This window comes from Natator depressus, chromosome 7 (assembly GCF_965152275.1).
Source record: "Natator depressus isolate rNatDep1 chromosome 7, rNatDep2.hap1, whole genome shotgun sequence".
NCBI lineage: Eukaryota > Metazoa > Chordata > Testudines > Cheloniidae > Natator > Natator depressus.
The window spans coordinates 76,766,444-76,792,083 of NC_134240.1; the positions used below are offsets into that span (position 1 = coordinate 76,766,444).

The 25,640-nt window shown below is 39.6% G+C and overlaps 1 protein-coding gene across 1 annotated transcript in view; it reads left to right on the forward strand.

Moving 5' to 3' along the window:
- The window catches only part of ARID5B (AT-rich interaction domain 5B), a 147,321-nt gene that overhangs the window by 11,280 nt on the left and 110,401 nt on the right, over positions 1-25,640 (forward strand). Inside the window, exon 3 of the mRNA XM_074958845.1 lies at positions 7,852-8,077. Within this exon, the coding sequence (XP_074814946.1) occupies positions 7,852-8,077 (226 nt within the window). The remainder of the gene's footprint in view (positions 1-7,851; positions 8,078-25,640) is intronic.

Sequence of the window (25,640 nt, forward strand, 5' to 3'; positions counted from 1 at the left end):
CCCCACACCTCGGCTTGATAGTGGCAAATATTTTACTTCACTCTGGAGTCTTGTAAGATGTATTGCAATTATAAGCTGACTAGATGCCACGTTTTATTGGAATAGAAGAAAAAAGTGGCTCCTTTTATAGGCAGTTATTTCAAGATTTAGATAACTGCATGGACAGGGGAAACATTCCCATTGGCTGGTCAATATTCTTAAGGGGGCAGCAGAGATAAATCTAATTCCCAAGCAGAGTTGAAATTCACCTCTTTCTATCACAAACCTAATTTCATTGTTGCAGGAAAAATTTGTAAATGTTGCCTTCATTAAAGTCTTACCATGCAATGGGGATCTCATAAATATATCTCTTCAGAGCATAGTTAATCTCATATGAGTTGAATATTTTTATGCTGTAATCAACTTGGGTGGTTTTTCATGTTTCTATGGAGATATAATTATGGATGACATAAATGGTATACAGCAGATTTCTTTAATCTTCTAAAGGTTTGGTAGTCGTAAGTCACTGCATAGCTGGTTTTTATTTATTTAACATCTCTATTCATTTGTCATCTTGTTTCAAGGGTTTCTTCATAACCAGGGAGTCTAGAAAGAGATATACAACAATGTATGTCAAATACTTAAGAAGGCTTCGCTGTGTTAGTGATTCCAGGATTTGTTGGTTTTCTGAGGGAATCCATGCCCTCAGGAGATTAATAATTTGGTTGTGCCTGGTACCTTGAAAAGCCATGGAGGTGCTCGAGGGGCACTCTACTATCATTACTTGCATCATGGAGAAATCAACTCCTTTTGAAGAAATAGTCCTGTTTATTTTCATTTTCTTGCACAAAAGATGTTCCTTCTAGTTTGGATTTTAACGTAACACCAGAGAACAGAAATATGGGTAGTTGGTTTGGGTACTGAAATGTTGAAAGATGCCATGTAAAACCAAAGGCCAAGATTTTAAAAAGTGACTAGTGATTAGGGGAGCCTCCATTTTTAGATGCCCAATTTGGAAAACTTTAAAGCAGCCTGGTTTTTGTTTGGTTGGTTGGTTTGGTTTTCTTGTTTTAAGAAAGTAATGAGCACTTATCCTTTGAGAATCAGACCCCTTTAAGCTGTCTCACAGTGAGCACCGAACAGGTGAGGCTCCAAAATCACAAGTCAATTCTTGGAAATGTTAATCAAAATCTATTTTGTTTTTAAGGATAAATGTTGATTCTTTAGTATTTAGAACTTGTTACACTGATTATCTGTTTTTTGCAATTTGAAATCCCCCTAAAGAGTTTGGGTGTTAGATACAGTGAAGCTTTGGCCCACGCAGCACTGGGCACACCCAGGGCACAGCATAAGCACTGGCCCTTCTCACCAATATGGCTTTTCATTCATAAAACTCAAAGTGCTTTACAAAGATGGATAAGCATAATTAGTATCTCCATGTAATAGATGAAAGAGACTGAGATAGTGTGAACTTGGGCAATTGCACTGTCAAGGAGAGAGCTGGGACTAGAACCCATGTCTGCTACTCTAGTATCCTATCCAGTGGCCCAAACTGCCTTTTCGGGGAGAAATTCCGCATTGGTAATGGATACAAAACACAAGGTTTAGCTTTAAAAATGTTGACGGGACAAACACACAAGCTGACTTTTGAACCAAATGTGCTTTTTGGAAACTTTAAAACATATGCATACCCAAGTCATCAATCTGGGTTGTAAATTTGCTTTTCCCTTAATATTAGTTTAATCTGCCTGAGGGGAGAGAGAGACTGAATATTTTTCAAACTAATTGACTCTGTATGGTTGGTTCCCATTGAAGTCACTCCGCATGGGTAAAGGAATCTATCTATTCATGGAGTCAACTGCAGGAATCAGGACTTAAGTTTCTGCAGTTAGTTATATCAGACTGGTTTCAGAGTAGCAGCCGTGTTAGTCTGTATTCGCAAAAAGAACAGGAGTACTTGTGGCACCTTAGAGACTAACAAATTTATTTGAGCATAAGCTTTCGTGAGCTACTGCATGCATCCGATGAAGTGAGCTGTAGCTCACGAAAGCTTATGCTCAAATAAATTTGTTCGTCTCTAAGGTGCCACAAGTCCTCCTGTTCTTTTTATATCAGACTGTAACCTGAATTATTTACCACAGTGGAACATATTGATAACACCACTGTGGAGAAACTCAGACTTAAGCACTTTTTCAACCATCTCATCCAGGATAAATATTTCTAAGCACTCTAACTGAAGCTGTGGTTCCAATCATTCAATTGCGTAGCTCTTACTCACCCTGGTGTGCACTTATTCATTTGATTGAAGTCAGTGAGGCTACTTGTAGGAGTGAGTAAGTGCTCACCATCATGAGTAAGAGTTACAAAGTCTGGCCCGTAGCTGGCATTGCACATGTCAGGGCTAACCGCATGGGTCTGCAAAGGGACTAATCCAGAGCCTACTGAACTTGATGAAAAAGACTCCCGTGACTTTCAATGGCTTTGAATCACAGTGAACAGAATGGGGGGAAAAAAAAAAAAGTACAGCAAGAGGTAGCATGTTTAAATGATGTTTTTATTTAAGAGGAGGTTACACAAAACAGAAAGATGTACTTGGTTTGTGCTTTAAAGCATGAAATAGCCTGGTATCTTTTGCCATTAATTAGCTGTGCAAATATTACTGTGTTGCTCACTAAACACCCACTTTGTGGCTTGTCAGATTATCCCAAACTGGGAAGGAATCATTGATATATACAGACAGGGGGGGGTTGTATTTTTCAGTTTAAAATTAATTCAAATTTATTTGCGTCGTAGAATGTACTCATGACAAATGGTATGGGCTGGCTTTATGGGTGGGTGATGTGGGCAACTGCCCAAGACACTGTGGTTCAGAGGGCACCATGGTCAAGAGGCAAGGAGCAGGGTGGGCTTCAGGTGCAAGGCCGCAGAATGGAATTTGGAGCAATGAGGGTGCCCAGGGGTGATGGGGAGATGGCTGGGGAGGCAGCAGGGGCCAGGGGCACTGGGTGGAGTCGGGGGAGGCAGTGGGGCCTGGAGATGATGGGGGAGGGAGCCCAGGGAGGAAGCGGGGGCCAGGGGTGCTAAAATACAAGTTTGCCCAGGGCATCATTTGTCTAAGGTGGCCCGGCAAATGATACATCAAGAGAAGGCAAATTGTTGGTTAAATTCACAACAGAACCTTAGAAGCTATTTTAAATACTTAGAAAAAAAAATCCAGGAATCTTGTTTTTAACTTGCAAGAGTATTGGATTCAAAACCAAAGCTGGACCCAGCTGTCTCCTTATCCTTATATTTTAATGGTCAAGATGGGTGTTTGTGTTTTACTTAATGGCCACAAGTAGGCTTTGAAGTTAATACCCCCAGTAAGATAAATGTGGAAAGTTCACACCTCTGGTGGTGCTGTTGAGTCAACATTTTAGGGCCGCAGACTCGAAAACCCTGCAATGCTCATGAAGGACGCCATCACAAAACAGGATTTCTCTACAGTGGTAAAAGTCAGACCTGTAACTCACTGCCAGCACAGCTCTTCCAGTTGAATTGGGAATAGCTGTAGTGTAGACAAGGCTTAGCTGTTTTTAACCACCGTGCTTCGTAACCCCATTGCTGCCCCATTAGAGAATTACATATCTTCTTTGCTTGTTTGTTTCTTGACAAACAGAAAAGGGCTTAAAACACCGAGAGTATCAGAAGCCCAAATTTTCCATACACGGATCTGGATTTCCCCTGCTAAAAACTCGTCAGGATATCTTTATTCTAACAGGACATTGAACAAAATAATTATTGGTCCACAAACTGTCCTTTTCTATATAAAAATATTTGCAATAAAGTCAGTGAAATGCTGTAGGAACCAATATAAATATTGTTTCCCCTGGTTTACTTTAAGATTAACTGCCTGGCAAATAAGAATGCACTGAGACAGGGAGTGCCTGAACATAAATGGTTGGTTCATGAGCCCACTTGAAGGGTTGTGTTCCAGTTTAATGTGATGTTGGATAATGTAGCAACATGGAGATCTGCATTGGTTTGGATCAGTGCAGGGACAAATTCTGCCCCCGAGAATAGTTCAAAACTCCCAGATGAGTTCAGTGAGACTGTTGCATGAGTAAAGACTGCAGAATTTAGGTTATAGTGTTTATATATTAATAACACAACGGAACAGATTATAGCGGCTCCAGTGCCTAAGCACTGGGTAGCCCCTCCTTCACCAGAGGTACTCAGAATGCTATATCCATACGTCCCCAAGTGTAGTTGTGAGGTCATTAGCATTGTCAGAGGAGGTGTGTTTGGGCAGGCTGGGGTCATGGCAAGGCCAGCACCCTATGCACAATGGCAAGTGGCAGGAGACCTTTCCTGGAGTAATCACATCACATCTGTTAGACGGGGTTACCAATGGCTGCTAGTGTTCTGACTCCTCTGGGCACCAGAAACATTCTATCCATTCTGCCTACCTCTGCCATGCTTTCCTCTAGGCCCCCAGCAAATTCTGACTCCAGTATCCTTAACCTGAGACATAACTCCTATTGAAGTCAGAGGAGCTTTTGAAGGCAATGGGAGTTTCTGCTTCATAGAGACTGTAGAATCAGGGCCTTGAGATACAATTGGCTGCAATTCTGAATCATTTTCATCTTGTTCACAACAAACTCAGGAGCGTGATGCAATCCCTTTGATACGACTCCCCTAAGGAAGCATTAGGAGGAAACTCAGCAAGGTGAACCCGGAGGACTTTCCGAATCCCTTTGTCCCCTTTCTACTGATTCTACTGTGGGACGATATGGCCTTGGCTATTGGCCTATGACATTCACAGTGTAGGTCCTGATTCAAGAAGATACTTATGTACATGCTTAACTTTAAGTATGTGGGTAGTTTCATGGAGGTTAATGGGGTTGCTTATGGGTGAGATTCTCAAAAATCTAAGGGAGATTCCTGTCTTCACTTAGGCACTTCAGTGGGACTTTTGTGTCTTTCTCCCTTCGGTATTTTTGAAAATCCCATCCTAAGTGTTTAAAATTACATGTGCATATAGGTACTTTCCTGAATTCATGCCAAAAGCATTCATCATTGGCCTAAATCTGCTCCCACAATAATCAGTTTACTATTGACTTTGGTGGGAGCAGAGTTAGGCCAACATAGAACATTTTTGAAAATCTCACACTAAATAATTTCTTTATAGGTAATGATGCAAACAATTATTTTATAGGCAAAAGAAGCTAAATGATTTAGGAGCACAAGTCCCACTGATTTTCAAAGATATTTTTGTTCCTAAGTCACTTAGGTACTTTTGAAAATTCCACCCAGTGTACTTAGTTGCATTTTGATCTATTTCTCTTCCTCACCCATCTATAAAATGTTTAGAAAATGAGACATCCTTAACTGCATCCGTTACCACAGTAACCGGCTAAATTTTTGTTACGGTTTGTATTCATACTCTTGGTTTATGTGCTAATCCGATTCAAAATGCCTTTCTGTGCATACCTTTTGTATTACAGTAGCTGCCACAAAAGTATTTATGGTCACAATACTTATTTTGCAAATTGCTAACATGATCACATGACAATTTTTGCAAAGATTCTTTTTCTAGCCGTTCACACTGATGTAGGCAAAACTAAGTATAAAATACTTTGGTCATGGTTGCTGGTGTGTGGTCATTTTGCTGTCACACAAAACTTTAAGTGTAAACATGTGATTTATGCTCTTTAGTGTTTCCTGATACTTATATCTTCCATATTTTTCTGCTTCCTTATCAAATTTCCAACTAAATTCTGGCATATGACTGTATTGCAAAGTGGGTTTGCTGCTGAATTGTTAGTAAAACACACGGGTTGTTTATCAACCAATATTCTTGGATTTATGGTTTCTGTATGTACCGTGTCTGTGAAGGTTGTAGTCTGAAACTGGTTAATTCTTTGAAGATGTAACAGTGATTGTACTTTTCTTTTAGTTAATAGGTTGTTTGCTTGGCTAACTTTGTATGCCAGCCAAAGTTAGTCATACCAATTCTTGGAAAGGATATGAAGAAACTGGTAATTGAAATCATAATCATTTGGCCATAAAAGTTATTTTGAAAATAACACTTTAACCAAAAACATATCTAATCTGGAAGTCAGATTTCTATGAAAGATGCTGCTAAATAGAATGTTTCTAAGTACTCTATATTAGAAATTGTGATACTTAATGATTCCATTCAACATCCTATACAGCAGACCTCATCCAGAAGCTGTTAAGTCTGTCTTCATGCAGACTCAATTTTTTCACTCTGACATTTAATAATCACCATGTAATAGCTATAAAATGCATAGCAACTACAGATCTTTTATTTCAAGTGGATGGTGTAATGAAATTGGGTGAAACCATCCATTGAAAATGTACTGTGTAGTATGCAGCATTGTTTACAAAGTAATCACATTTGTCATAAGCAGAAAGTTAAAACATTGTCTTGATTGTTTGTTGTTCAGTGGAAGTTCATATTCAGCACAGTGATAAAGGAAAAGATTCCATTACTAAAATTTACTTAGCGTACAAGTATGAGGCTCATTTTTGAGTAAATATTTGCTATTGCACTAAAAGTAATAGAAGATGACTGCTTATAAAACAACTTTGTGTTATACAAGGAAGAGTGAAATATCAGATCTACGTTTTACTAAAGCTACTGTGTAGGTTTCATGTTGTGTGTAACTTATCACAAAACTTACCCACACTTCCCACCCCACCCCCCCCCCTTTTTTTTTTTTGGTGCTATTGAGCAGTATTTTATTTCCTGAGGAATGTGTTAAGCAAAAAATACAGAACCAGAATCAGAAAATGCAAGAATTTCTTTCTTTTTTCTTTTTTCCCCATTCCTAAATAGTTGTGTTTATTTTGGAGAAAGAAAGAATTATGGTTAATATTTTTAAAGTGACTATACCACCCATGTTTTACCTAGAAATGTGTGGTGTGAAAGGTGTGTTATAAGTCAGTTCAAGTTAAAACATCAACTGTTTCAAATATTTAACTTAAAGATCTCAAGTTTATCTTGGTGGGAGTTGGGGTTAGGGTTTTTCTTTTTCTGAAGCCTTCTTAAGTCCTGCCTACAGTAGGCAGCTATAAAACATTCTGCTTATTCATCATGACTGAGAAGAGTTGATTGTTTCCTGGAAGGATAAAAATGTAGCAATTAGAGATGTTTAATTCAAGTATATATTCAGCAGGCTAAACTGAAGTTAAATTGCTTTTTCATAGAATGTATGCTTAAGAAGAGGGAAAAATACAGTTCTGTTCTTGAAAAAGTTTTAAGAAACATGAGAATATGCAAGTTTCTTTTGGTGGGAAACGCATAACATTTATGCAGTATTTCTTTTGGGATTACATCACAGTTTTATTTAATTTTTAGGACAAAAGTTAAATTCAATATTTGTGTATAAGCCAAGGGAAAATGTACCATAAACACAGGAATTTTCTGGTGAGTCAGAGTTCCAAGAATCTAAGATTTACTTAGACCATTTATTTGAGGACTAGCTATAACCATTAGTCATCCAGCCATGAGTTTTTACATTTGCAGCTAATTGCACCTAAAAAGCAAGCTTTCATCCAAGCCTTTGGGATATACAAAATGCACTTTGGCAATCCACATTTAAAATACATTTTAGGACTGCTGCCCTGATGTTCTTGGACATTTTTTATCACATAAATATTTGCTTCAAATAAACAACCAACAGTGACACTAAAATGGCATGCAAATTGCATGAGTTATTGGATATTCTGTATCACAGAAAAAGTAATCTGCCAAGAGCAAGATAAACTTTTCCAATAACATGTCAAAGAGGCAGTGCTACAAACTTATCTTTCATCATAAGCCACACATGACATGCTCTGTTCTCGTTTGACTACATCTTGCAGGATGAAGTTATTGCCGTTTCAGAGAAGGTGACTGTGAAGCTCGAAGATTTGGCAAAATGGGCACATTCAGATTTCTCCAAGTGGAAGTGTGGTCTCCGGGCTGACCCAGTCATACCCATGGAACTGGGCAAGAATGGGCAGAAGGAAGCCTTGATGAGATACAGGCAGTCCACACTCAACAGTGGCCTGAACTTCAAAGACATTCTAAAGGAAAAGGCTGATCTTGGTAAATATAGTTTCCTTTTCTAAAATTGCTGTTTGCCTACCTGTGAATGTATTTCTAAGGGTAACAAGCCCAATCATGCAGTGGTTATTCAGACAAAACTGTCATTGACTCTAAGACTGTAAGCACTAAGGCTCAAATCCTGAAGTTGCAAGCAAAGGTAATTTACAAGGGCTTCCCACAGAAACTATGTAGGCATTGGGCTCAAGTATGTGCTATACATCATATGGGATTGAATCTGATGCCTTCTCTCTATGCAATTAGAATCACAGAAGAAAGACACAGGTCAAAGACCTATTAGATCATATTGCCTATATTCTTGCCAACGAAGGGTTGTTGCCTATCACTAGTGCTTCTCTAGTCTTTGTCCAATACAGTGTTAATTGTCTTAAGTAATGAGGTTTCCACAACTCCCTTTGGGACACTGTTCCACAGTCCAATGTGTTTTACTTTAAAGTTTCTTGTAACATTCAGCCTACGTTTTTTTTAAAAAATCCATTTAATTAATCATACTTACACCCATTTGTACCGTCACTTTGGTTTCATGATGAAGTGGATCTTTTCTTTCTCACTTTTCCCTCTCTGCAAAAATGGAGAGGCATGGGAACTCAGATGGACAGCTTTTCTGCTGCATGGGCTCTCTAATGCTTTGAATCTCTGCAAGCAGGCTTACAGTTTTTGGGATGCTTCTTGCTCCCCATATGCATGTAAGTCCTACAAGTTGCTTCACATGGACGGTCTCCTGCACTGCCTGGCTCTCCTTTGACTTCAGTATGTCAGTGGGATGTGGAGGCAGGATCTGCCCACATGTATCAGCTTGCAGAATTGGGGCCTAAGTGGCTACAGAATCTGGGTCTAAAAATGCCAACTTTGTAGAAGTTGTGCACACAACTCCCATTTCCTTTAATGGGACACATTCTTATGCAAGGGCCGTAGGATGACGTCTGAGGCAGCTGGTCTTCTGTTGGTAAATATGCCTAATTGCCATTAGCTTTATTGGGAGATTGACATGCACATTGGCTGACAGGTAAATATATTTCAACGTGTGTTTCAGTGAAATTTATTTCCTGTAGTACATTTTTTTTTTTTTTTTTTAGAAAGCTAAGCTTAGATAGCTTCAAGCTTAGCATATAAATGGATGAAAGGTAAGAAATCAAAAGTTAAGGCGGATACTCTGCCAACTCCATGTGCAGAATTTTTTTCTCATCTAAATGAATTGAAGATAGTGGGCCAAGTTCTCAGTTGTGTAAGCAGCATAACTCCATGGACTACAATGGAGCTATGTCTACCTACACTAGCTGAGGATTTGCCTTATAGAACTTACCTTACAACAGTGCTGAGTCTCTCGTTTCCCATCTAAGCAAATGGTGAGGTGAATTTGTCAGTCTTACTTTATAAACTTCACAGCTAGTCAGGATGATGTTTCATTATGGTTGAAAGTTGATATTTTAAATCAATATCTACAGTAAAACACTTGCAGAACTTTTGTTAGAGGTTTCTTCTTCTTTGTAACTAGATGTACATTCCTTGTACATTTCCTTGCATCTGTTTGGTGTATCAGAAGAATCTGAATGCTTCTCAGACAGAGCTTTTGAGTTTTAACATTCTCTTGTTTTGTTTTTGACAAACAAACAAACAAATCCTTTGTGGTAAGTTTATAAAACCAGTATTATTGACTCAAGAGCCAAAGAAAATTATCTTCAAACGTAGCACACACAGTTCATAGCTGCATGTTAAGCCTTTGAAAAGAGGGGTTACACTAAAAATGCATATGGTATCTGAACTATAACAACGTAATTGTGAAAACCCAACACTGAGAGCATTGTATGTGGCTTTCTTTTAGTTCATGAATCAGGCTGCTTTGTCAGTGCCTATACAGAAAAAAAGTTGACTCCATTTTTTTTTTTTAAAGTTTCTCTCTGTGACTGGTTATCATTGGTTTGAAACCCACAGGCACAAGAAGACATTTAGCCATTGGGCATGTTGCTTTTGAGAATGGGTGCAACTGCTGAAAGATAGACAAGAACTCTCTTGCTGCTTGGTTTATTTAAATGTAATATTAATATTAAGGGGATTAAACAAATGTACAGTAGAACCTCAGAGTTACGAACACCTCGGGAATGAAGGTTGTTTGTAACTCTGAACAAAACATCCTGGGTGTTCTTTCTAAAGTTTACAACTGAACATTGGCTTAATACAGCTTTGAAACTTTACTAGGCAAAAGAAAAATTCTGCTTTTAACCTCTTAATTTAAATGAAACAAGTACAGAAACAGTTTCCTTAGCTTGACCAAAAAAAAAAAGGTTTCCTTTATTTTTTAGTAGTTTGTTTAACACCGTACTGTACTGTATTTGCTTTTTTCTTTCTTTTTTTTTTTGGGAGGGGGGGTGGGGGGGGTGGAAGGGTCTCTGCTGCTGCCTGATTGCCTACTTCCAGTTCTAAATGAGGTGTGTGGTTGTCCAGTCAGTTCGTAACTCTAGTGTCATAACTCTGAGGTTCTACTGTAGTTTTCCTGTTCAGTAAATAATGGGGAGCAACTATAGTTTTCTTGGTCAACACAATAAAATTTGTAATGCGGATGAGTCCAGTTAGAGTAGGGAAGCTTGAGCGGTTGACCTGCCTGTGCTGAAACTTCTCTCTTGTCAAAATGGCACCTTTAGTGAGCGTAAAGTACGCACCCGGAGAACTCTTCCAACACTCCGCATCATGCCAACGAAACAGTGCACGCTGTGGTTAGAAATTTGCTAGCTGTAATCATGGCTAGTAGGGTTCCAAGCACGGTCTCTTGGGCAAGGTTTTTCTTCTCTGTTCTGTAGATGACATACAGCAAATTGATGGTCAGTTTTATAGTGTTAGACTGGCCTTTAGGGGAGGTAGTCTGTAGTCTAGTTCTTACAAACAAATCCCTGCCTGAAGTAGTCAGGAAAACGATTCGTGAACTCTGCTAGCAATACCGATGTTTAATGCTGGTTGTAGGCTAGTAAATTTCTGATTCTTTTGTTGACAAGACCTAGATAAACAATATGATTGCCTGAAAACATTTTCCTTGTGGAAATGCACATTTCCTTTATGAAAAAATCCTATGTAGTTGAATAAAAATGATTACTTTCCTATAGGATATATTTGACCTTCCTCTAAAATTTAACAGAAAATTATATCCCTGCTAAGGAATTCTAAAGGATGGCTCAAAAAACCCCTTATCATTTTCCATTAAATTCAATAGGTTTTAAAGGTAATTTCTGTAGAAATAGATTACATTTCTATAGAAACTTATTGTTTTCATCCCTATTAAATTATGTAGGTCTTTTCCTTAGGAAGTGCATTAAATATATAAAAATCTCATATTTCTGAGGTTAAGTTTTCAGCCTGAAACATGATTCCAAAAATTATATCCTTGCCTTTCAGGGTGTGTATTTTATACATTCTCTCTCTCTCTCTCTTTTTACAAACATGTCATGTGAGTAATTAATGTCTTAAGTCTATTTATATTTTTCTAACTATTTATTTCAAATGTTGGTACAAATAAGGAATAACAACAATGCAGTATATAAAAATAGAATAGTTGTGTAATATATTATTCATAATAAACATGAGAACCTATTTTTCCAGAAGAATTGGCCTGACAAAATCATTCACTACCAGGGCTTCTAGTTATTTATTTTTGTCTTTAGAATTATTTAGGAGCTTGGGGTTATTTGTAATAAATAGACTTCAATACCCATATTTGGTAAATCAAATGGAAATAGCCAGATGAGGAGTCATTTCATTTTAAATTTTTTTTTAGCAATTAAGCAGTGTAAACACTATCAGTTAAACATGGGTAAGTTACAAATTTGTATTCCTTGGGCTATAGTTAAAAAAAATTCAAATTATTTTATATAACACTGCTTCTTACAGAGTTCCTTTAAGTGAAGTATGAAAGCTGCAATGTAAGCTTTATTGGCCTATAAATATGTCATTATAGTTGGACTACATTTATATGCTTTGGATTGTTGTTTAAGCCAAGAAAATATGTCTCTACAGGTTGACTTTTTATTGAAACCCTTTGAGGCATACAACAGAACGTATTTTAGGCTCAGGTTATTAAAACAGCATTTTCATTTTTGCAGCAGACTCATTGTCAATTATGCTGCCACAAACTGTCTGTGGATAGGCAGTTATGAATGGGTTCATCTCTAAGTGTGTCTTTGGAAAAAGAAATAAAAGATAAAGGAGTCAGAGCTGAAATTGAGAAACGAGACTGACGGGGAAATGACTGAATTTAGTGCTTGGGGGCACCGTTGGTTGGGGTTCTGCTGTACTGTGGCACTGCCTGTGGTTAGTTGAGAAATGACCTGCTTTCCCACCTCGTCTGCTGTTGCTGATCGGAGCGTGCAGGGTTTTTAGATTTTTGGGGAGTGGGGGTGGGACGGTTTGACACCTGACTCAGGGATAGCTTTTTTTGACTCTTGTCCTTCTTGGGCTAATAGATCAGTTAGGACAGATAGATTGGTTCTCTTGAGCGTTTCAGGACAAAAGCTGTGGGATCTGTTATTAGGGTTGCATGCACGGTGTTTGGCCTTTTATCATGCCAAAAATTGCAGCTCAGGTTGTCGGACTGTGAGCTCCTTGAAGTCTGCATCCGGTGATGTCGTTTGGAGGAGTCATCAGGTTCTGTTTCTACTGCAACCAGTGCCCATTATTTTGGCTCTTTAGCTTTGAACTCCAAAATAGTGATGCGGAAACTGAATTGAGTTTAGATAATAAACCTTCACTGCCTGTAGATAATACATTCCTGAGGTTAATATATATTTATGTGGAAGATATTAATATCCTTACTGTTCCTTGAATAATCTAGGAGCATTGAGCGCTACTTTAAGTGAGGCTCAGCTTTCAGCAGCCCTTCCCTTTGTTGATGGAGGATATGGGGCAAGTCAGATTTTTCCCTTTTCCCCCGCTGTCTGCTTTTCTGTCAATTCTCTGAAAATCTTTTCTTGTGAACACTTTGGGTCTGATTACCATGGAGTTACACAGGCATAAAGCTGGAGTAGCATGGTGGCGAATCACTCGCCTTGCCTTTTCCTGTCCCATCTTTTAATTTGCATGGGCCAAAGAGTGGCCATGGTTCCATGTGAGCTCCCTTACTTACTGCCACTTGTGGTGGCTCTGCAATGTCCTTGCTGCTCCTCAGCACATCACAATGGGTTTGGAAGGAAGAATGGAGCAGCTACCCTGGTGAGGATGCAGACTTCTCAGAATCTGAGTAGTGCCAGGGCGGCATGGAGCACTGCTGTGGTGCCCAGCCCCACCTGGCCTCTGTGTCCTGGTGAGAGCAGGGCGATGGCCCGGTGTGTATGCTTGCACTTACCAATAACTGGAGAACAGCTATGATTTCTCTCAGCGAATATTATGATTTTGGTTATCGGGACATCTGGACTTTACAGTTCTTGATGATTTTAGAACTGACATCAGTTCTCTTGTTCGTCCTTTATCACATTCTTTTGACTTCTGACTCTTCTGGCTTAACTCAACGTGCTAATTTTCTGATCAGCTAAATGTCTCCCATTCAGTATAGTTATTTTTTTTTCTGTCTTTCCCATGGCTTCCTGTCTTTCTCGTTCTTATCAGTCACCATCTTGATCTTGGTTAACCTTGTGTGAGCATCCCATCCACATCACTTCATTTTCCCTTTGATACTCGCTGCCACCTCTGTCCCAGCACTCCTTATTTTGTCCTCTCTTGGGGATCAAGGTGCTCTCTTATTACACTGTTTTAGCCAGTCTTATCAATTCAACTACTCTTCAGTGGATAAGGGTGATCACCCTCGCTTGTCTGTGGTGCTCTGAGGAGTTTGAGAAAAGAAAGATGGCTCTTTGGGAAGAGGACTGTCTCCTGATATGCATTCATACAGCTTCTAGCACATTTTGAGCACCACTGCATTATAAATAACAATAGATGCAGGCTGGTGTACAGGACTCTAGTGATTGTTATATGGAGCTACTTTGAAGGTTAGGCCTTTTTTTGGTCATATCTAGGGTAGCTCAATTGACGTACAATTTCTAATGTTTAGTCATTTACTCCTTTTTAGAATTGGGATGCTAAAGGCACAAAATGGACCGTTAACTTGACCAAAGTCACACAGCAAGGGCCCAATCCTGCAAGATACTGAGGAAATTCCCACTGAAGCCAATGGCTGCTGAGTTCACACAGCATTTAAGACCTGTACATGGATTTGACCTTGCAACCTCCTGGGTTCTTATATCTTTTCTGTGTGCACTGGACCAATTTTTTAAATGCATTTTTGTACTCTTAAATTAAGATTAACCAGGATCTGTAGACTTGTTGATTTATTTAGAATCCCTGGTGCCCCTTAAATGCCGAGGGGCAGTGCTGTTCTTAGGATTGGCATATCTTCGTAGCTCTGTGACTATTGCCTTTCTCAGACATTAGTAGTGTCTGCACCTAGCTCTCCATTAGTGGTCCTTTTCTCCCCCTCATTTTCCCTTTCCCCAGTCTGCTCAGCCACTGGTTTTCCCCTCTGAACTTTCTTCAGCAACAGTCTGAGCACATGATGGGGTTTTCTGGAGGTTATGTTTGGCCACCTGATCTTTCAATTCCCTGGGTAACTTGGTTGCCCAAGGAGCGTTTGTGTGATTTAAGTGCTGTTAATTTCTTCTTTTCTTCTGGGATGACACATTTTGTTACATTTGAAGCTTATGGTGATGCCGTGGCCTGGCTGTGGAAGCCCTTCTGTTATCATTGTTTTGTCTGGAGCCTCTTTTCTATTTGTGGTCACAAGTTATTGAGAAGAGAGTTTTAACATGACACAACTTGTACCTTATTAAAGAGGCATTGACTGGATCTAATCTCACATTTTGACCTACTTTAACGTTGTTATAAACTGGGGAATAAAATCCTCTGGATACTAACTAGCTTGGTTTGTAATTTAATTGCCATTTCTTCACCAAGAAATTTAACCAAACCCCAAATAACTACTCTTTTTGTAGACCCTACAGGAATGATGTGTGTTTTTCCTGTGATGATTCCTACAGCAACAGTAAACTAACATTATTCTCAGAATGTACTGATATCAGTTACCATTGTGTCAGCATTTTCAGTTATATATCAGTATGACAGGGCACTTTGTTAGTGTAGAGTACAGCCATTTTCATTTCAGTTCCATTCCAAACATTAGGGAAAATCAATGTTGCTAAGTGGAAAAGGACAAAAAGACAAATTCCTGTCCCAGTGAAATCAGTGGGGCCAAGTTGTACTAGTGTAAACCTGAAACAATGTCAGTTTGCTCCAGTAATAGGAGTTTTCCCATTGACTTCAATAGGAGCAGGATTAGTCCCAAATCATTATAAGAATTCTCAAACTCTTAAGAAAGTACTACAATAAAACAGTAAAAAGGTGCCAGCAATTATGTGACCATGTCCCTTTAAAAGTGTTAGACAAGCTTAAAGTCTGGTTTTTGTTTATTTCTTAGCACCAAGATTGATCTTCCCTGGGCCTGAATATGTTTGCTATTCAGGATTTTTTTTCCCATATGGTCTTTGCTGAATCTTACGTTTAAATCTTACTAACCAGGAGATTTTGTTCCAGTAACTGAAAACTTGTGTTCTGCCTTCTGATGCAGCACTTGTATGGTTTGAATCTTACCTATTTTAATGCGTAAGTTTCTCTTGGGTTCTTAGGGTGCTTTCTTTCCAGCTAGCCAGTTTCTGATGTTCAGTGATCACGCTGTGCTTAAGGAGCTTGCAAGAGATTTGCTTCGCTCTGTGTCTGATGGGTCCAAATGGCTATGCATAACAACTAGAGCATCACAGTGCTTCACTCAGACTCTCTGTCTCAGGGCCCAGTACCACAGCTGTCACCACTGCCCATATTGTTTCTGGATCCCTCAAGGAAGAAACTGGGTCTTCTATTGTTTTGTGTCTCTTTCTTTCCTTTGCTTAGTACTATTCAGGGATGTGATCAGCATTCTCTCCTCTAATTCTGGAGTATTGTTTCCAGTTCTGGGCACCACATTTCAGGAAAGATGTGGACAAATTGGAGAAAGTCCAGAGAAGAGCAACAAAAATGATTAAAGGTCTAGAAAACATGACCTATGAGGGAAGATTGAAAAAACTGGGTTTGTTTAGTCTGGAGAAGAGAAGACTGAGAGGGTACATGATAACAGCTGTCAAGTACATAAAAGGTTGTTACAAGGAGGAGGGAGAAAAAATGTTCTTCTTAACCTCTGAGGATAGGACAAGAAGCAATGGGCTTAAATTGCAGCAAGGGAGGTTTAGGTTGGACATTAGGAAAAACTTCCTGTCAGGGTGGTTAAGCACTGGAATAAATTGCCTAGGGAGGTTGTGGAATCTCCATCATTGGAGATTTTAAAGAGCAGGTTAGACAAACACCTGTCAGGGATGGTCTAGATAATATTTAGTCCTGCCATGAGTGCAGGGGACTGGACTAGATGACCTCTCAAGGTCCCTTCCAGTCTTGTGGTTCTGTGATTCTCTAGTTGTCATTTAGAACTGCTGGCCCTTATGGATCCAGGGGACCTTTTCCTGCATTGTATCACTTCCAGTCACATAGACAAACATGGCTGACTGCTAATGTCCCTAAAATGAAGACCTATAAAAGTAGCATTGTTGTTGATTGGGCCCTGCTAACATCTTTTTCTTTCCGCCTGGCTGTTTTCCTCGGTAGTAATTCTGCTCTGCCAGAGTCCAGAACTTGGAGTCTTGCTGACATCTTTGACTCCAAACCTCTGTTAATCAAGTTATGAAACTGTCTCAGTGCAGCTCATGCATTGGTCCAGATTGTGACCTATGCTACCTTGTTAAGATGCTGAAGCTCTTATGTGCGCTATGATGACTTTGCGACCAGATCGTGTAATTCCTTTTGTGGGGGTAAGAAGTAGAGCAAGACACAACTTATTCAGAACCTCACCTCCATGTTGCACTTCAGAATCAAGAACTATAAGTGAATTACTCCTGTGCCCAGAGAACTTCACTGCCCTTTGGTGAGGAAAAGTAGATTGGTTTTAAATGTCTTTTGCTTACATATGTACAATTCTGCCAGGGTGGCCTATCATCTTCATTTCTCCCAAAACGTCCGTGTCTATCCTCTGTCTGCTCTGCTGCTGAAGGACTGTTAATTGTTTCCTAAAATACAGTTTGGATTGAAATCATTTCCTTGGTTTTCTTCTAACCTGTGGCTCATCACAGATTAAGTACTGAGGGGGTCTGTCACTGGTGCCTTGCCGCAGCGTGTGATCGAGACGCATTGAATGTGGAAAACATAAACAGTATCAGGTTGTTAGCCCTTGGCAAGGTGATCTAATTAGATCTTCAAAGTTAAACCCAACGTGCTCGCCATAGCCTCCACACAAGATACTATCACTCCTCCTGAAAAACTGGTGCGCCATATAGGAGCTTGAACAACCAGTCAAAAGACCCCTCTCTTCTCCTGCCTCCTCTGGGCACCACCATTTCCTATTTCAGGAAAGGATCAACCAAGCTCCTTGTGTAAAATGAGTTCAGTCTTCAATCTCTTGTAGAGGGTATAATCTTATTTCATGGATATTTGGCAACATAAACCTCCCTTGTTCATGTGACGCCTGAGGTGGTCACTTGCCAGTACTTGCTTTTTCTTTAGTTTCTCCTCCCTGCCTCCCCTTTATGGGCCAGTCTGCTCCTAGAGAGAGAAAGAGACAGGGACAAAAGTCTGAGGTACACAAGCCACTGATCGTGACACCCGTCATACACGTGCAAATGTCAGCAGCAAACGCCGGGACAGAGAGGTAGTAGTGCGTAAGGGCTCAGAATCATCTTTGCTAAGCACATCTTCACTTAGGCAGGGAGGAAAAGGTGAGTGACTGGCAGGTGAGAAAAGCAGAAAAAGAACTGAGAATCTTTCTGGGGTTGGATAAGCATGTGACAATTGAATCATTTCCCATGACCTCTGACTTGTCCAACTGGTGTAGGAACTAGCTAACTGGTGTTAGCCTTTGGGCAGAAATGCGTGGGGGACACCTCACTCTGCCGATAGCAACTCCTCAATGATAGATTATGTGGTAGCCAGCTGGCAAACCTGCTTCACCCTTGGATGTGAGGAGCAGAGATCTGCCTTAGTGTGTGCATAGCTCTTATTAATGTTAATGGGAATTATATACACACACCCCTCAAGAGCACAGTGGACTCTGAGCATTTAGCCCTGTTAAATGAAGTCTTAAGACTTCCTTTATTAGTATTGTGACTTCATAATCTCTTTAAATTAATTTGGATTATGTTTGTCATCACTTGCTTGATGATGTTTGCAGGAGGTGGAAGTAATTGATAGTTTTGTTTAACCTAGTAGATGGTAAATCTGAATTGTGTGTGTGTGTGTTTAAAAATATATAAAATGCCATGGATTCTAATTTACTGGCTGGGTTCATTGTTGCATAACCTTTATTTACTTCCTTTAATGAAAGCTGTACCATGTAAAATGAGTTCCTCCTTAATTTTATTGCTAATGATAATTTGCTAGTAAAAATAAATCCTCAATATTGTGAATGTTCAGCCTGTATCTCTGTCTAGCTGACTCTTATTTTGTGAGGGACAAATACTTAATACCATAAAAAAGCTTCTGTTAGTGATAGATAATATATATTATTTTAAAGGAGTGTATTTTAGTAGCTCATGAAAAATAAAGGTGAATTCTCACATCTGTGCAATGTTGCATAATTGATATAAGCTGAAGCTGAAATGGAATATGTTTTTATAAAAGCATACATTTGGCTTCCCTAAACATTTAAATATGTATATCACACCGTCATTTTAAGATGCTGGTTAATGACTTTATGATCACGTTTGTAGTCAGAGCATTGCATGTGGTTTGAGAAATGTGTTTGGATATGCTTGGTAAGCAGTATTATTCTGACAATGAACTAAAGGCCATCTTCAGTTTGACTGTGCTCTATTTTGTTATGCTGTGAAAGAAAAGGATAATTCAGCAGAGCATTGTGCTGTCAGCTAGAGACGCCACACTCCAGAATACAAATATTACTAAGGATAAATGAATCATTAAAAGAACAGTAGCATAAAATATTTGATGAATGAACTCCAGGAATCAGTGTTGGAATATGTTTAGGATTCATGGACAGTACCGTAATACATGAACTAATAACATCACTTCTATGCTCAGATGCCAGAAACACTGATGGGCCCAGAATAATTGTGAATTACAAGGCTACACATACAGAGAGGGGGATTTGCTGATGTCACAGTAAACCAAGAGAAAGTGGTTAGAGTGGTTTCTAAAAGTTACCAGAACCTTGGGATATACTTATAACCTTGTTCACAGTCCTACAGTTTTAGGGGAGCAGTTCTCTCAACACATGCTCATGAATTCCATTTGTGCCAAGGGACGTTATGCATGTGTGTCTAGAGTAGAATAGATCCATGTGTGTTTTATAACACAAGGATGTTATAACAAATCCAAAATATAATTAAAATAGAAAATGTGACCTCCAGTTCTCCTTTGAGCTCCCTCATGTCCTGTTCTTCTGGTAAAGGGAAATAGGTAGAATGTGAAAGTGTGGCTGCTGCTTTCCTTAGCACTCTACCCACTTTTTCACTGTTTGTTATTGCAAAACAAAACAATCAAAACCCAAATGTTCTGGTCCAAGTTTTATCTAAAGTAGAGAGTGATGCATTTTATACATGGGTTTTAAATACTAGGGAATGTAAGAATAGCCAGCAATTCTGGCAAAAGGGAGGCTTCACAGTTTAGGTGTCAGATTTGTACATGATAAAAACTAGTAATTGATAGATTGAAAATTAGAGATATTGGGGGCCCAAGTCAGCAAGATACTTAAGTGCATGCCTAGCTTTAAGCACGTGAGTAGGCTCAGTAAGGATTCACATATATATAGTTTGGGCACGTTCTGAAATACCTTGCTGAACTGGGGCTGAGCTAGGTATTTTTTGTACCGTTATGATAACAAGTAATCATGTGACTGTAGTATTTTTAATGCAATTGATTGCTCCTGATGTGCGGGTAAAAATCCATCCCAAATTATTTACAGCTGTATGACGTCCCTTCCAAAGTATGTACAATTTCCACCCCAAGCTGATTTGTAGGATTCTTGTCATCTTATATGTTTGTATAGCACCCACTAGGAGGCCCCAATCCTGATTGAAATAACAACAACAGTAGGTACAGTGAATCCTATACTGGTATCCTTAATATCTTTATTAAACAACATACTCTCTAAAGAAATCTCTACACCAAAATATCCCCAAATGTACTGAGTTCAATTTGTGCTCCACCTTCACTAGAAGGCCACCTTTGTTGAGCAACCAGTTTTTGCTGGTCCCTTGTGTGTGGGCTTAAGGCAGATTTCAGATTATATGCAAACCACTGACTGCAAAAGTTTTCACAATTCAGAAGTTATACGGCAGCACAAATCAGTGCCTGTACCAGATCCATTGGCACCGCAAGACCTCACTCTTCTCCACATTCTTTAGTGCCACCTGATGCTGTGAAGACACGCAGTCCCAGCTCCTTGCTCAAACAGGCATTCCTTCTGCTCACCCCTACTGGCATGTTGATTCATGGCATCTCTTTTGTTCCCTTGCATACCAGGTTGACCCCAAAGCTTGGCCAACGTGAACACTCAGGCTTTATCTCCATTCTGCCTTCAGTTGTGTGTGCAATAGTTACGATGGGAAGGGGGTTGTGCTTAGTCCTCCCACACACATGCACGCTCTTTCTTCATGTGTTTTCCTGTTGTACTCATTTAAGGCTTGATCCAGCTCCCACTGCCCTCAATGGGAGCTGGATCAGTCCCTTAATATGTGTGCTGGGCCTATTGTCTATAACAACTGCTTTAAACAGGGCAGAGGAAGGAAAATGTTACTGAATAGCCACCCATACATAAATAATGGAAGGAGGCCCATTGCCAGTGACCTCCAGAGAGGTCAGGATACTTAATGGAGATGGCTAGTTGTCTGATTTCATCAATTAAATAAAGCTCTATTTGGATGGCTCCAAATTAGGCATTATATGCTATGGTTTCCCTGTTTAACGGAGCAAACACAATGGAAAATGTTGGTGCTATTGCGAGGTCATGAGATCATTGGCTCTTTGTTTTTCATTGATTACTGATGACTGTAACTTGATACTTCAAACAAGCTGTAGGTGAGCTCCTGTTTGAAACCCATGTAAGCATGTGTGCGGAATTACAGTAGGTATTTTCCATGACATTATCTTATAACCATGGCCTCCTGTTTTCTTTCATATCCATTATTTTCTAGTAAAAGCTTTCCACAGTTAAATTCTTGTGTTCTATAAAGATCTGTTTAAACCCCAAAGAATCTAAAATGTTTTCCCACCACCCTGCTCTCCAAGCTTCTGCACATCAGCTTTATAAGCTCCTAGTTACGGATCTGGACATTCCACATAACAGATATCCAGAAGTGCATGTTGGGAGAAAAAATGCTACCAAAATGACCCCAGATAAGCCTTTTGGAAGTACCAAACAATTACCATTGCCATCCAATTTTTATGCAAATACAGGGGCTGATCCCGTAAAGTGCTAAATGCCTCTTTTGCGGTGGTGATTTCCCACAACTCTGGTCAATGCAGAATCAGGTCTGTATTTTGAATTTCCTTACTCCATTAGTGACACTTAACTTCCTGTACGCAGCAAGCTGCACTTTTCATAGAATTAAAAAAAGTGGTGCAAAAGTCCCATTGAACCTGTGTTCCTGTTCCATAACGATGTAGCTGGGATAGTATCAAGCATCAACCAAATAATTTGGGTAGTTCAGAGCAAAAACTAAAAATAATCTGCCAGTGTGAATGTAGTTTCATATTTATACTGGTATAAATATGAAAGGTATGAATACCTTTCATATTTATAAAGGTATCTGGCCTTTACTTGTGGAATAGCTATTCTTTAAATAGCTTCACTGTAGCTCTTGAATATTTTTTTACTAGAAAAATTACCAGACCGTCATACACCTTGTTTACGTATCCATGTTAAAAGGCAAAAGAATGTAGAGGATTTCAAAACACCAGTACACCTCCCCCCGAATTTTTTTTTTCCAAGCATACTATAATATAATGCAAATGATATTTTGGAAATTCTTTCTTTAATTTATTCCTCTTGTGTAGCTTTTGGGTACATATTTTACTGTCACATGTATCAAACTAGAAGGAAATTCTTTCAAAAAAATGTGTGCAATTCCAGATGCCCAACAATAATGGACTACAAGCTTTGGCTTTTTTCTACCAACAAATGTCTTTGGCTCTAAAATAATTTTGCCAGTGGGCAGAGGATATGTTTCATTATCCATATGGGAGAAATAATGGCTAGTGCATCTGAAGAAAAATGTTAAAATAATGTACTAAACAGGTAGACACTATAAACGGGTGGCTAATGATTAGCTGTTCTCAGTTCTAAGGGACAATGTATCTTTTTATAGTTTTATGAGCCTTGTCCCGCCTCTCTTGAGGGGGAGTTGTATGTTCAGAATTATATATTTTGAATGTCCAACTACTTAGAATTGCTAAGCTTTACAGATTTAGAATATCCCTATTTAAAGGCTGTTGGTGAATGTAAACCCAGACTCCTATTCTTATTGCTATATTTTTTTCATTAAAACGTTGTGAGGTGAACCTAAAGTAGAGGAGAAAATATCCAGTTTTAAAACTGTAATCCAGAATCCATTTGTGTGAGTCACTAAAGTAAAATCACTCAGTGGTTTGGCTAAGAAAAGGCTTCTCTTCCAAAGGGAATGTTCTATTAAAATTTTTAAGCACTTGTCATGTTTCTTCCTGATTTATGTGTATATTGTCCTTGTGCTATTGTAAAGCATCAGGGGTCAGATCCTATAGTTCTTATTCATGCATAAGTCCCATTATTTCAGTGGATTTGTTGACTTGAGTTGGGGCTTTAGGATTGGATGCTTAGAAATGTTCAGCCAATTGGGTCACACAGTTGGCTAAATACTCTGATCCTTGTAATTTTCTACCCATAGGAAATCTCTTGACTGTTTCCTGTGACAGAGGAAGGAGACATACCAACTTTCATTTCAATAAAACTTGGAGGTGCTTTTTTAAATAGTTATTCTTAATACGGTTATATGGAGCCGCCAAGCTATGTCCTTGGGCCTAGGTTTGCTCCCTTTGAATTCAATAGCAAAACTTCCAGTAACTTTATAATGGGAGCAGGATCAGATCCTGTATGTACTAAAGGATGAGTAATCCAAGAAACAAAGGAAAATTGGAGCAATTCTTTCTCCTGCCCTGCTACAACACACTTTAACACAAAAGGAAGCACAATTCTAATTTAATCGTATGAATCATCATTTAATTTCCAACCTATTCCGTCCTTCCATTTTTTCAAGAGGTTAGTGCCCTCTTCCCTATTGTTATTCTTTAACATTTAAAACTAGACTGGAGGAAGCACTTCAAGTGTATTGTAGGACACAATCCTGTGCACGTAGCAATGCGCTACATGGCCACTGTCTTTCCATAGCCATGTCAGGACCAAACACGGTGGAACAAATCTATTTTTGCTGTAACAGGGGCTCTTTGTTTTCCCCTCCGTGCTATAGAAGAAGCCTCTGTGATGGCTCCATGCACTGCAGCTCAGAGGCAGCAAAATGGTCATTCAAAGGGCATGGTTGTTGGGATTATGCCCAGTGCAAAACTTCCAAGGTCAAACCCTACATTGGACCATGTCTACCATCTCTGATCCTGCAGTAATTGGACCCAGCTACGTTGGTGAGAAGGCTCTGGGGCGTGTAATGGGGCTGAGGATTGCTTACTCCACAGTCTCTGCTTCACTGTATTTTTCTTGGAGTAAAGAAAAACTTCTGTTGCTCAGTTTTTACTCCATTTTTTTAGGATTTGGCTCTCTGACTCATGTAGAATGGATGTGAATGGTCCAGAATTTGGTTCTGTTTGAGATAACATGGAATTAATGTGTACTTGTTGTGACAGGCTGCCCCCCTTAGGATGCCACCTGATGTGCTGAGATACTACTGAGCCCACCTGTTATGCCAGCCTGGGCACCCTTTCTACCTGTGTTGCTGAGCCAGGCTATTAAGCCTCCTCCAGCACACACACAGGCAGGGCCACACCCAACTGGAGAACGACACAGACACTGAGATCAGCTCTGGGAAGACTCAGCTTAAGGGACTTGCCCCAGCACTCAGGTGTCCACCTCCCCTGGAGTGCAGACCCAAAAATATATTATGAAATCCGACGACTCCTCCTCTCCATAGCCTGTCTACCCAAGAAGAAAGACGGAAGGGAAGGGAAGTGGGGAGTCAGACTGAGCCGGGGTCCAGTGTGAAAAAAAATATAACTGGAACTCTAAACCACAGAGACCTTGCAACCTGCCTAAAATAACATTTAGGGTAAGAAAGTACATTTTGTAACCTGTTTCTTAAGTATATTGAGCTTAGCTTGCGTGTTTCATTTTATTTGCTTAGTAATCTGCTTTGTTCTGTCTATATCTTATATTCACTTAAAAGCCACCTTTTGTAGTTTATAAACTTATTTCTTGTTTATAATATAACCCAATTTGTGCAATTCATAATTGGGGGGGGGGGGCGCGCGGGCACGGCAGAGGGAAGAGGCTGTGCAAACCTCCCTCAACACTGAGGGAAGAGGCAGATTTCATAATATACCTTTGGGTCTGCACTCCAAGGGAGGTGGACACCTGAGTCCTGGGGCAAGTCCCTTAAGCTGAGTCTTCCCAGAGCTGATCTCAGTGACTGTGTTGTTCTCCAGTTGGGTGTGGCCCTGCCTGTGTGTGTGTGCTGGAGGAGGCTTCATAGCCTGGCTCAGCAAGACAGGTAAGAAGGGTGCCCAGGCTGGCAGAACAGGTGGGCTCAGTGGTATCTCAGCACATCAGGTGGCATCCCAAAGGGGGGCAACCCATCACACTTGTAACTTATTGGGTTAGGCTTATTTAATATCTCAGGAGTATATGATAGGAGAGCAGAGGTGAGCATGATAGCTTTCAAATATAGAGCATACTGTCAATGGCTATGTGTATTTAGATTTATATGAAATATGCAGGAAATGAAGCCAACTTTCTGTGTGTCACAGATATGTCAATAGAAGGGTGTGTGTGAGAGAGACAGAGAGAGATGGAGCATGTGTGGTCAGGAATACATATGTATGATACCAGGTGTCCAACATACTTGCACAAATGCAGTGGAGGTATTTTCTCCCGTACAGCAGGCGTTTCATTTGTAGCTCTTTTGCTTTCTTGGGAAATGACACTTATCTAATAAGTCATCCACAGATCTACATATAAATTAATATTATAAATCATTACCTCATTTCTAGCCAGTCATATCCTTCTTAAGTATCAAAATCAGGTGTGTATATGAACAGCACCATTCCTTTGCTTCCCCTTTCAGGATGCAAGAGGAGCTTCTCTTTAAAGAGCAGAGACAGATTACACTGCTGTTACATATTGCATGTTCTTCCCCCTTACATTTTATAACCACACTATGTGGATCAATAATAGATGGTTTTCATTTTTTTACCCATAGCACATTTGTTTAGCATTCTCTGTAAA